At 40.6% G+C, this 12978-nt stretch overlaps 2 protein-coding genes across 3 annotated transcripts in view; both read left to right on the top strand.

The window, feature by feature from the left end:
* LOC110946265 (polypeptide N-acetylgalactosaminyltransferase 6-like) overlaps positions 1-12978 on the top strand; it is a 35186-nt gene that overhangs the window by 911 nt on the left and 21297 nt on the right. The window lies entirely within an intron of this gene.
* Positions 1-12978, top strand: part of LOC110958611 (polypeptide N-acetylgalactosaminyltransferase 6-like) — a 35186-nt gene that overhangs the window by 911 nt on the left and 21297 nt on the right. For both annotated transcript variants that reach the window (XR_007942369.1, XM_051949140.1), the window contains exons 2-10: positions 461-973; positions 1511-1683; positions 4815-4964; positions 11314-11548; positions 11635-11752; positions 11865-12065; positions 12205-12336; positions 12431-12532; positions 12630-12779. Coding sequence is in view for 1 of the 2 variants with exons in the window: in XM_051949140.1 (XP_051805100.1) it covers positions 492-973; positions 1511-1683; positions 4815-4964; positions 11314-11548; positions 11635-11752; positions 11865-12065; positions 12205-12336; positions 12431-12532; positions 12630-12779 (1743 nt within the window). In the remaining variant the exon portion in view is untranslated. The remainder of the gene's footprint in view (positions 1-460; positions 974-1510; positions 1684-4814; positions 4965-11313; positions 11549-11634; positions 11753-11864; positions 12066-12204; positions 12337-12430; positions 12533-12629; positions 12780-12978) is intronic.

Below are 12978 nucleotides of genomic sequence, written 5' to 3'. Positions count from 1 at the left end.
CTTCCTTATGACTGTGGTTTCCCATTAGAGACACTCACAGTGGCCTGTGGTTGTTTGCTCTCTCTGGAACACCAAAAGAGTGTCCTCTTGAATCAATTATGAAGTCGGCTGGCTTGAGAATAAAGCAAATTAATTATGACCAAGTAAGAGTGAGTCTCTTTACAGTGATCACCTAAGGACACACAGATGTCCTACATTGCAGCGATATCCTTGCTGAGCGAGCTTGGCTAATTTGCCAGCTGCTATGACACTTTAGGAGACGCACAAACCGGTTTGTGGGATTTTGCTCTTGCTCGTCTTCTCTTTTTACAGCAGGAATAGCAAGTGATAGCAGGTAAGGATAACAGAGGAGTGTGTTTTGAGTAAAGAGTTTGTTGAAGTTAGCTTAAAACCCTGAGGCCAGTCAACAGGGAGCCAGCTTTCATTCTGTTGTAATCCCTCTCTCTTTTTTTCTGTTTAGCAGCCTTTAGGTGTAACACCCACACGGAAACATGCATCTGTTTCCACGCCGGCGTATGTCCCCACTTAAACTGGTGCTCCTTGGGGGGACTATCTTCTTGGTGGCCCTGGTGGTTCTCCAGAGGGACGTTGGCACCTCATCTGCTGGGGACCCCTGGCTGCAGGAGCTGGTGAACAAGAAGGACCAGATGATGGTCATGGTCCGAGACGCTGTCCACAACATCGGCTTCCAGATCGGAACCCCAGTGCAGCCACCGGTACAGGAACAGCCCACAGAAGACGAAAACTGCCCTGCTGGATTTTACACTCAGGCTCAGCTCAAACCTCACCTGGAGAGACCTCCTCAGGACGCCCAAGCCCCCGGAGCTGGTGGGATGGCCTTTCAGACAGACCACTTGAGCCCAGAGGAGGAGAAGGAGAAGGAGGAGGGCATGACACGGCATTGTTTCAACCAGTTCGCCAGTGACCGGATCTCGCTCAGCCGAAGTCTCGGGGATGACACGAGGCCTCCGGAGTAAGAGCATGTTGTCAGTGTGAACTGATCACTCTTTTACCAACAAGCGTGCTGACGTGCACAGGTCAGATACAACCCTGCTCCTTAGCTGGGATCAATGAAGTTAATTATTTGCATACTGTTTTCCTGAAAATGATTGAGTTAAAAAGCCTGATATGATTGTTACCACTGAAACGGAGTATAGTTTGCACAGTGTTGAGTATCCTGATAATTGAAACTGAAACATTGTCTTTGTTGTAAATGCTTCCATTCTCTGTAAATATTTGTCCACCTTGACAGCTTTTACACTCTAATAGGATATGAGATATTTCCCCTTTCACTGTTTACCATTGGCTTTGAAAATGAGCCGATTGTTAACGAGAGCCACACATTGAGCTAGTTAAAATGTTTGTTAGCAGATCTTGAATGCCTGCACACAATGGCCCATTATACGTCGCGCCCCAGGATCTTCTGTGACTTTTGTTTCATCAGATACGCCTTCTGTCTCACTCACCTCTTTGTCTCTCTGTGTATTTTGATGGCACCTGCCTCGCCCAGGTGCGTGGAAAGGAAGTTTCGTCGCTGTCCTCCTCTGCCTACAACCAGTGTCATTATAGTCTTCCACAACGAGGCTTGGTCCACACTCCTCAGGACGGTGCACAGCGTCCTGCACACATCTCCTGCTATCCTGCTGAAAGAGATCATCTTGGTAGACGATGCCAGTACAGCAGGTATGATATAACAGGGTTTCTGCAGGGCATTAAAAAGTATGAATAGTCATTAAGTTGATTTTGTAAAAATGAAGGCCTTAAATGGCATTAAAAATCATTAAATTTGATTCTCAGTGGCATTAAAAATTATTGCTGCAGTTTTCAAGAAAAATATTTGACAATAATAGTATACAATTATAGACTGCAATTGGTCAGATATGTGCATCTTCGTAAACATGTCGAAGAATTGCGATAATTGTTCCGGCTGGTCGGGTACATTTGCCAAAAAATGCATTTTTTTAAAGTGGCCGGCAGAATGGACCAGGCGGAGGAGAGCTGGGAAAAGGGAAAACACAAATTCCAGCAAAAATGGCTCAAAAACGTGGATTTCAGAGAATGAATACAGCCCATGGGTGGTCATGGGTGGTTTCTGGATTCAGAAATGGTGAATGTAGGGACAGTTTTCATGTAAAACAAACCTGTGTAGTTTGTTGAGTTCATGGTCGTGGCATAAAATTTTTTAGAGAATAGCATTAAAAAGCAATACATTTGACTGGCTGATGTTTACAGAAACCCTGTGTAACTTAAACATGTACTAATACAACAAAAGCATACATGGAGGACTTCTTGACAGGAAGCTACAACAGTGTTTACTTTAGAGGTGTGTGACAATAAGAGAAAGTTCTGTTTTGTCGCTTAATCAGGAACAGAGTGACGAACAAACTGATAAACTCAGTTGTTCTGCTAATCTGTTGGTGTGCCAGTAAAGTAAATATCAAATAAAAATTTAGCAGACAGGCAGAGCAGGAAGTGAAATTCCAATGCCATGCTTCAGTGGAGAAATAGTACATGGTAGCAATAATGGTTTAACAATAAGTGAAGGCTGGCACTTACTATAAAGAACAGACAGTTTTTGCTGCATTTAAAAAAAAAAACAGGAAGCTGTTGTGTTTTTTTTCAGGCGGGAAATGAATATTGAAAATCTAGGAAGGCCCAAGTTATAAGTAATTTATTCATTTAACTGGCCTTCAGAGTATTTAGGGCAACATTCCAGTCACTGCATCAGCTTTGATAGGACGGCCTAGAAATGGTCTTCGCTTGGGATTTTAGCAGCTTGATCAAACAACAGCGAGCAGGTGGGGTTTTACAAATAGCTCAAGAGAGTGATGTGCACGTACACTGTAACGGTCTGCAGCGTCATAAATGAGAATGACCCTGTGTGTTTTACCAAGGGTATGTCCACAAGGCCGGCTACACTAAATTATATGAGTGATAGAGGATCCTGCAAGAGCACATCTACCTCCGTGAGAGTTGGCAGATGTGACAGAGCAGTTGTGGTGAAGGAGACCAGCTTGCAAGTCTCTGAGTGCAGCTTTGCAGGATGTTTTTACAGGAAAGTGTTTCACCCTCCGTGGTAAATGCTATGACTTAACATGCAACGAGATAATTGCTCTCTTATGGAAAACGCGCAAATGCGTTATTGTGCAGCAGCATCGGGCTGTTTTTATAAGCCCCTTTTACTGCTATTAACACTTCACTGGTGTGTTTGTTCTGTTCATAGACACTTTCACTACAGTTTACACACTCTGTTCAGATGCCAAACTGCATGAGCTGGTACATATTGTAGTGAGTAACTGGAAAGATGAATTTAATATAATTTAAAATGCAGATCAGGTTTACTACAGTTCCTCAAGCAACACAAACTATTATAGCTTAAGTGTTGCATCATTTCAGTCCTTGCACCAAAAGAGCATAAGGAATAAGTAAACAGTGACTTCAAAATGCTGATCAGTGCAGATGCAATTAAAATGTTTTGACACTTTTTGAACAGAAAAAGGTGATTGTTAGATTGTTTTAAAAGATAAATTAAATACACACACTACAATATTTGACATTAGCCTGATCAGTCCTGAGTAAAGCAAGTAAAAGATGATTTGGAGTGATGATAGATGGTCTCACACACTGCTTATCAGAGGCTCCAGCATCTGTTGTTTATGAATAATGCTCAGTGGCCTGTTAACTGAGCTTTAAATATCCTCAGTCAGCTTTCTTCTCGTAAGTGAACGTAATGTTACCCTCAGCTGTATGTACATGTTTCCTACTGTATCTAAACGTGCTTTGACTAGCAAAGCAGCAGCTTTCTGTCGTTAGAGTTCATGACATGTGGTTGGTTGATTCTACAATTCTACAATTTCATTTAGCAGACGCTTTTGTCCAAAGCGACGTACAACACCAGCAAGAATTCAGACATAAGGAAAAACCTGTAGTAAGTGCAAAAAGTGCGATTGGTCAAAGGTGTTGCCATCAAGTTGCGGAAGAATTGCCAACACCCCCCCACCCCCACCCCCCACCCCTTTTTTTCCCAACTTTGTTAGCGCTAAATAGGTGCTGGGTTTAGGACCACCTGACTTATTCTACCCCTAAGGTGGACTCAGATTAAGTGCCTAGGTGTTCTCTGAACAATTGAGTCTTCAATTGTCTCTTAAAAGTAGAAAGGGGCTCAGCAGAACGCACAGAGTTTGGTAGTTTGTTCCACCATTTGGGAACAACAGAGGAGAAGAGTCTGGCTAGTTATATCGATATCGAGCCGTGCTGGGCTGGAAGCACCAGGCGTCTCTCACGTGCAGAGCGAAGTGGGCGTGAAGGGGAGTAGACCTGGATCAGGGAATCCAGGTAGGTTGGAGTCGTTCTTGTAAAGGTTTTGTAAGCCAGGAGGAGAGTTTTGAATTTGATTCTGGCTGCAACTGGAAGCCAGTGAAGGGAGATGAACAGGGGAGTGACATGAGCTCTTTTGGGCTGGTTGAAGACCAGACATGCTGCTGCATTCTGGATCATCTGTAGAGGTTTGACTGTACATGCAGGGAGACCTGCCAGAAGAGAGTTGCAGTAGTCAATGCGTGACATCACTCAGATTGAAACTTATAAGAATTATACGGTGTTCCTTGTGGTCATAAAAGCTCTTAAAAGGGAAGTGTGACCCATTTTTATCAGCAGAGTTTCCACGTCATTGTCACTTCTTCTGGCATTGCTCTCAAAGGTATAAACGTTATGAATGTTTGACTTTTTTTTGTCAATGTGGCACTGAGGGTACACTTTGACAATTTTTTTCCAGACACGAGCTATGTGATGAAAATGTTGTTTCATCTCTGCAGAGCACTTGAAGAGCCGCCTCGAAGAGTATGTGCGACAGCTGAAGATCGTCCATGTTGTGAGGCAGCTGGAGAGGAAGGGCCTCATCACTGCCAGGCTTCTGGGTGCCAGTAAAGCTCAGGGTGAAGTGCTCACCTTCCTTGATTCACACTGTGAGGAGATGCAAACACACACAAAAATACACAAGTCACAGAAGCCATTTTAAGCAGCCGTGTGTAGCTCAGTTGGTCATAACACTGTCAGGATTAGGAGTAAAAAGTTGAACAAGTTCCTAATATGGCCGCCGTCTAGAAGCACAGGCTTTATCCAGCTCCGATATCGTCTTAACAATAATCCTGTTATAGACCGTGGACTTGATTCTTAAGAGCACGGAGGAATTAATTTTCTTAAGAGAAGATGGCACCCCCAACAAAAACCAGCAAGGATAAAGGAAAACTGCAGATGAAACTTTCTGATTTCGGGAAATCGGAGCAGAGGCCTAGCAAAGACGCTAGTGTTAGCCCCGCTGACAAAGCTGGCATTAGCAGCGAGGACATGCCTAAACTACTTGCCGCAACCCTTGAGGGATATGGTTGCAGTGAACTTATGCTTGTCAAGGAGGAGATTCTGAAGGCGGTGGGTGATTTCAGAACGGAGTTTACGGCCATCTAAATGGTATACTGAAGGCATCTAAGAAATTACAAAACGGGTAAGTGACTGCGATAACCGAATTGGACATGCGGAGACGCCTATTTCCAATGTTGAAGATGATTGTTTGAGCGTGTGACTTGTAAATCTCCCCGAGGGAGCCGAGAATCCTGATTGCTGTGTGTTTCTTGAGACCTGACTTCCAGATGTATTGGATTTGCAGCTGTGAGCGCTCATAGTAATAGAGCGGGCTCACTGTATTGGGCCAAAGAGGGGTACAGGAGATTCTCCAAGACCCCTCATGATGAAGTTTCTGGACTACCAGCAGAAGGTACTTGTGATGCAAGCTGCTAAAAGCAAGAAGGACGTGTTGTACAAGAATATTCACGTACGGCTTTACCCCGATCTGGCAGCAGAGATGCACAAACAGAGGAAGCAATACGACTCGGTGCATAAAGAACTGCGTGAACTTGGACTAAGGCACGGGATAAGATCGCCTGCTACAATGCTGGTAACGTACAAAGGTGAAACACTGACATTTACTCAGCCATCACACATGGAGGAGTTCATACTCGGGGTCAAGAGAGAGAGCTCATCGGACCAATAAGTTTGATATATTTTATAACGTTAGTAATTGTTGAATAACACTCTCCTGCTTAATGGCTATATAAGCTATTCTAGTTTGTTTTTTTTCTTTGACTTTTACAGTACTTTGGGTAATCTCCATAAACAGTGGTCCTTTCTGTTTGTTTTAAGATGGGAAAAGCTAGAATATTTTAATTTCAGTTTGTTTTTTTACTTTTTATCTCACCGAAGTTGAAGCAGTAGTTCCTAATGTATTAGCATTATATGTTTTTTTTGGGGGGGGGGATCTGTGCATACAAACAACAGGTGTTTAATAATTTATGAATGGAGCTGGAGAGCTTAGGGATCTTTATTTTGAGGATTCTTGTTTTTTATTTTTCTGTTTTAGGATCTGTTCCTACAGGTTAGGGGAAGCGGACATAGACAAGGGGGGTAGCCACTTAGTGTGGACAATGGGATTATTTTTTGGTTTTGATGTTCAGCAAGTTTACAGTTTGTTCTATTGTTGTATTGTTAACCTTGCTCAGAGAAATGGCCAGAAAAACATGTCCTTTTTTGATTTGAATGTCACAAAGTGTAAAGCTTAAGTTTTTTTCCTGGAATTGTAGAGGTCTACAGAAAGTTAAAAAGATAAAACAAGTTATGAATAAACTTAAAGATTCAGATGCTAAAATTACGTTTCTGCAGGAGACTCATATCCTAAAAGAAGATCATGTTAAAATAAGTAGAAGATGGCAGGGGACTGTATATTCGGCATCATTTAATTCTCAGGCGAGAGGAGTTATGACCCTCATCCATCCATCCTCTATACACCGCTTTACCCTCACTAGGGTCGCGGGGGGTGCTGGAGTCTATCCCAGCTGACTCGGGCGAAGGCAGGGGACACCCAGGACAGGTCGCCGGTCTGTCGTTATGACCCTCATTCACAGCTCAATTCCTTTTCAAGTGCTCTATACAATCTAGGATAAATTTGGAAGATGTTTAATTATCCAAGGCTCACTATTATCAGCAAGTCTAAACCTGGTGAATGTTTACGGTCCGAATGTGGACGATCCAAAGTTTTTCACTGACCTCTTTCTGCCTCTCTCCTCCCTCCTTGGGGCATACATAATTGCTGGTGTTTGGAACTGTACGTTAAACCCTATCAAAGACCGATCAACAGGTGTTGACCAAACACACAGTAAAAGTAGGACAATGATCAATCATTTTATAAAAGAGCTGAATTTACTTGATATCTGGCGGCATTTTAAACCTGATGAAATTGCATATTCTTGTTATTCTGGAACATATAAGACGTTCTCTCGCATTGATTATTTTTTAGTGTCTGGTACATTGATCTCTAAAATTAATAACTGTTTTTACGATCCTATACTATTGTCTGATCATGGTCCATGCGGCTATATTTACATAGAATGAGGCTCTTGTAAGAGATCCACCGAGATGGAGTTTAAATCTAAAATGGTTACTGGATGATGACTTTGTCGAATATATTGGAAAAGAAATAGATAACTACTTTAAAGACAATACAACTGAAACAACTGCTGCAATTAGATGGGATGCTTTCAAAGCTGTTTTGAGAGGACATATAATAAGTTATACCTCGTCCAAATCAAGAGATTTTCATAAAAAGAGATTATGATGTCAAAAATTAAAATTTCCCAAAACCTTATGATTAAGGATAGCACACCTAATACACAAAAGGAACTGTTAAGCCTAAAAGTAGAATACAGTACACTGTCAGCAGACAGGGCAGCTGTGGATATTATTAGGCTTAACCAAACCTTTTATGAACAGGGTGCGAAAACTGGGAAACTGTTAGCATGGCAAATCAAACCGTTAGAAACAACAAAGGCAATAACTTCAATTAGGAAAAGCAATGGAGACATGATAACCAATCCTGTTAAGATAAAAGAAGAATTTAGGGAATTTTATCAAAAACTTTATAATTCAGAAACACAAAATGATTAGATAGTTAAAATACTTTTTTAGATGGTTTGGAAACTCCACAAGTTTCAAATGATTTTTGAAGACTTTAGAAGCTGATTTGGAAGAAAAATAACTTAGCAAGGCAATTGATGATATGAGGGCTGGCAGGACACCAGGTCCTGATGGACTCCCTATTGATATTTACAAAACATTTAAATCCAAATTGCTAAAACCCCTTTTAGAAATGTTTGAGTCCGTTCAGAGTGGAAGCCAACCGCCATTGCTAACAGCTGCACTAATAACATTATTGCCAAAGCCTGGAAGGCCAAGTAATTCTTGTGGAAATATGAGACCAATAAGCTTATTAAATGCTGATCTAAAAATTTTATGCAAAGTTTTTGCAAAACGACTTCAAGAAACATTACCTAGCATAATACATAGGGATCAAAATGGATTTGTTCTTGGACAACTGGGTTTCCACAATGTTAGGCGTGTTTTGAATATTCTCCAAGGATTAGATGAAACTACAGATAAGGTCTTCTTATCTCTTGACACTGAAAAGGCTTTTGATAAGGTCGAGTGGCATTATCTTTTTAACGTCCGAGAACGATTTGGAAACAAATTCTTAAAATGGGTTCAATTACTGTATTTAAATTCAACAGCTCAGGTCTTAACAAAAACGTCTCACAATTAATTAAAATAAAGAGAGGATGTCATCAGGGCTGTCCACTTTCGCCTCTCTCGTTTACTTTAGCGATAGAACCTCTGGCAATAGCCATCAGAAAAAATACTAAAATAAGTGTAATATCGATCGGTAATACTGAGCACAAAGTTGCACTTTATGCCGATGATGTTATCTTATTTGTTTCACATATTAGCAGGACAATTCCTGTTATCCTAGATCTGATTAGGGAGTTTAGTAAAATCTCAGGTTATACAATCAACAATACTAAATCTTCTATTTTATTGCTTAATGAGAAAGAGGTGGGAAAAACCAGCCCCACAAGCTCAGTATTTTAAAGTGGTGGATCATTTTGAATATCTAGGTACAGAAATTAGGCGCAAACTAAATTTGATTGTCATATCTAACTACGAATCTTTAATGAACGATGTAACAGGATTAGTGGATAGATGGATGTCTTTACCTTTATCTTTGATTAGTAGAATTAGTGTAATAAAAATGAATGTGCTCCCCAACATGCTGTATATTTTTCAGAATTTACCTCTGCCCCCACCAACTGAATTTTTTGAAAAGGTTAAAAAATTATTTACAGGATTTATTTGGAAAAATTCTAAGGCCTGAATTAGATTGTCCTTATTACAGTTACCATATAATAAAGGAGGACTAAAATGTCCAAATATAAAGTGGTATTATTGGGCAACACAACTGAGGTCAATTAAATTCTATTTTGAGACAAAAGACATCCCGCAGTGGAGGGAGATGGAGTCAGAGGGTCTGATTTTACCATTACCACAATACCTTTACTCAGACAAAATTTCTAAACTTGTTAAAAAAAGTGAAAATCCGATAGTTAAAAATATGATTCAAATCTGGTCTAAAGTTCGCAAACTTGTAAAGGAGCCTTGTAATTTATCTCTCTATTCTCCAATTTGGGGTAACCAAGGTTTCATTCCTGGAAGGGCAGACACTGTTTTTCGAGAGTGGGCATTGAAGGGATTAGAGACTATAAAAGATCTGTATAAACCAAATACAGATGCTTTAATGTCCTTTCAGGAAATAAAATACCAATATAATAATAATAAAAAAAATACTTATTCAAATTTCTTCAACTTAGAAGTTTTATTAGAACTAATCAGAATAATATGAACAAACCTCAAAAAACGGTTTTAGAAAAAATTACTACTAAAAATAGTCTGAGTAAGGGTGCTATATCAGAGTTATATAATTTATTATTGTCCACTTCGACTGATAATACTGACTCTAAATTGAGAGCATGGAATCAGGATTTGCAAACAGATATCTCAAAAGAGGACTGGGAATTGGCATGTGCCAGAGCACATAAACAATTGGTCAAGATTCGATTTAGGCTTCTTCAGTACAAGTGGCTTATGAGAATCTATGTTACACCAGAAAAACTGCACAGATATAATCATAATATACCTGATATATGTACAAAGTGTCTAAATGATAAAGGAACATTGTTCCATTGTATGTGGACATGTCCTGAAGTGGAACTTTTTTGGGAGGAGGTTAAAATAGCAGTAGAGTCAATCATATCAAAGGATATTCCAAAAAGTCCTGCGTTTTTCATTTTAGGAATATATCCAGAAAAACACAATTTTTCAAAAACTGAAAAAACAAGACGACATGGTCATCAATATCCCCCGTCACATGTGATGTCTATGAGTCTATATTCAAAATAGTGATCAAGGGCCATAACTCTGTTAAATATTATCGCACAGGTCTCATTTTCAAACTTGATCAAGGTGTCCATGGTGTGAAGCTACACACTAAATTTCGTAATCCTAGCTGTAATAGTTTCCGAGAAAAGCTGTCCCCTTCATCTCGGAGAGACGGACGGACGGATGGAAGCACGGACGGACGGAGGCCAAACCTATATCCCCCTTTTCCACTTTGTGGAGGCAGGGGATAACAAACCTATATCCCCCTTTTCCACTTCGTGGAGGCGGGGGATAATAATTGCAATATATTGGAAAAAAAAAAGTAGCAGACCCAAACTGGTGCACTGGGTGAAACAGATGCTCATCGTATATCCTCTAGAAAGAATTACATGTATTAGGGGAAAAAAGCTGTCTGTATTTGAAAAGGTGTGGGGATCATTTAAAGACTTTGTGAGAAATTTTGATTTGACACAAGATGCTGATTAAATTTAAATTAATATTTTGTTGTAGACCTTCTCAATATAATTTGTGCATTTAAGTATGTAATGTACCATTTGTTTTCATGTTTGGCAGTATGTAAAGTTCTTTTAACTCAATCCATTTCTGGCAAGGTAATCTTTTATCAAAATCTGTGCAATATGTAAACAAATTCTTTGCCTACAAACCTGGGACAAGAAATGTTGGCATACAGTTCTTACAGTGATTTTCATGTAAGAAACAAATAAAGACATTGTTATTAAAAAAAAAAGCCAAAAAAAAAGTTGGACAAAAGCTGTATTTCTAGTAATTCTCTAATGATTTAGTTTTTTTCTTGTGGCTATATAACAATAATCAGGATTATTTTGCTAAATACAGTCATAAAATCCAACAGTCCATCATTCACGTTGGACTCATACATCTGCTCGATATACTCATACTATGATCCATCATAACACTTGATATTTGACACTGGTTGTTGCAAGTAAGAAGGAAACGTCAAGTTATCTCTCCCTTTTTCAGGTGAGTGTTTCCATGGGTGGCTCGAGCCTCTGTTGGTCCGCATTGTAGAGGAGCCGAAAGCAGTGGTCAGTCCAAAAATCGTCACCATTGACCTCAACTCCTTCCAGTTCCATAAACCCGTGGTCACCAGCCGCATTTTCAACCGAGGCAACTTTGACTGGAGCCTGACTTTCGGCTGGGAGCCAATCCCAGAGGATGCAAAGAAGCTGCGCAAGGACGAAACCTACCCTGTCAAGTAAGAAGGATCTTGTTGGTTTCATATGGAACATCTTGAATCATTCAAGTCTCTAAAGTCTTTGTGTCTGCCTATGGTAATTTCAGAACACCTACTTTTGCTGGAGGTCTCTTCTCAATCTCAAAGGAGTACTTCGAACACATTGGAACGTACGATGACAAGATGGAGATCTGGGGCGGTGAGAATGTGGAGATGTCATTCAGGGTCAGCTTTCTTTTGCTTTCACAATTCCACACATTACGTAATTTGTCTCCTTGTGATTATCAGTTTAGAGACTGAGTGCTTGATTCTTACCTGTAACATATGTGATCCACAGGTGTGGCAGTGTGGAGGTCAGCTAGAGATCCTCCCTTGTTCTGTGGTCGGCCACGTCTTCCGCACTAAGACCCCCCACACTTTCCCCAAAGGCACAGAGGTCATCACTCGCAACCAGGTTCGCCTCGCTGAAGTCTGGATGGACGACTATAAGAAGGTCTATTATCGCCGCAACAAGAATGCTGCTGTTATGGCCAGCGAGGTCAGTTTTTACATGTTAAACTGATACACTGCCGTTAATCACTCTTGCTCTGAAGCTTTTATGACTTGAATTCATACTTCCTGCTGCAACCAGTTGATGTGAAAGTGTAATCCTAAGTTTTGCCCCTTCACTGCTACAGCATAGGTACGGAGACATCTCTGACCGCCTGAAGCTGAGAGAGCGGCTTCAGTGCAAGAACTTCACCTGGTACCTAAACACCATCTACCCAGAGATCTTCATTCCAGACTTAACCCCAGACAAACTTGGAGCGGTGAGTGAAGTTTGTGGATAGCAGTGTACACACGGCATGTGTTGCATAACTGTGGCTGTATCTGAGTGTTATTGTGTGTCAATGTTTGCAAAAGATTAGAAACTCTGGTTCTAATACCTGCCTGGATGTTGGAGAGAACAACCAGGGTGGTAAACCCATGATCATGTACCAGTGTCACAACATGGGCGGCAACCAGGTGCGGCAACTCTGACTTAGTAATGTGGCGTTAAATATGAAATTATTTGATTTCCTTGTTAGAAATTGAGCTCTAAATGGATTACTGTGTCTTCTAGTACTTTGAGTATACATCTCATAAGGAGTTGCGCCACAACATTGGAAAGCAGCTGTGTCTTCACGCCTCAGAGCCGGTGAAGATTGAACTGTGCCAGCTGAAGGGGAAGGGCACCAGTGTGTCTCCACAACAGGAGTGGGTGTTTACAGAGGTGAGGAACCCCAGGGGCCGGATTTACAGAAAAAGTTTTGCATTTATTCAAATGCATTTATTAGCTCCCTGGATAGATGACACTAGATATATCAACTAATTAGCTGTGCTTTGCATAATGCTTGGAAAAAAAGGAAAAGCTTTCCAGCGCTGAATGTTACTGTCAAGTTGTTCAAAAATCGGTGGGCTGTCTAGAAACA

This window comes from Acanthochromis polyacanthus, chromosome 6 (genome assembly GCF_021347895.1).
Source record: "Acanthochromis polyacanthus isolate Apoly-LR-REF ecotype Palm Island chromosome 6, KAUST_Apoly_ChrSc, whole genome shotgun sequence".
Taxonomy (NCBI): domain Eukaryota; kingdom Metazoa; phylum Chordata; class Actinopteri; family Pomacentridae; genus Acanthochromis; species Acanthochromis polyacanthus.
This window is presented reverse-complemented; position numbering and strand designations above follow the sequence as displayed.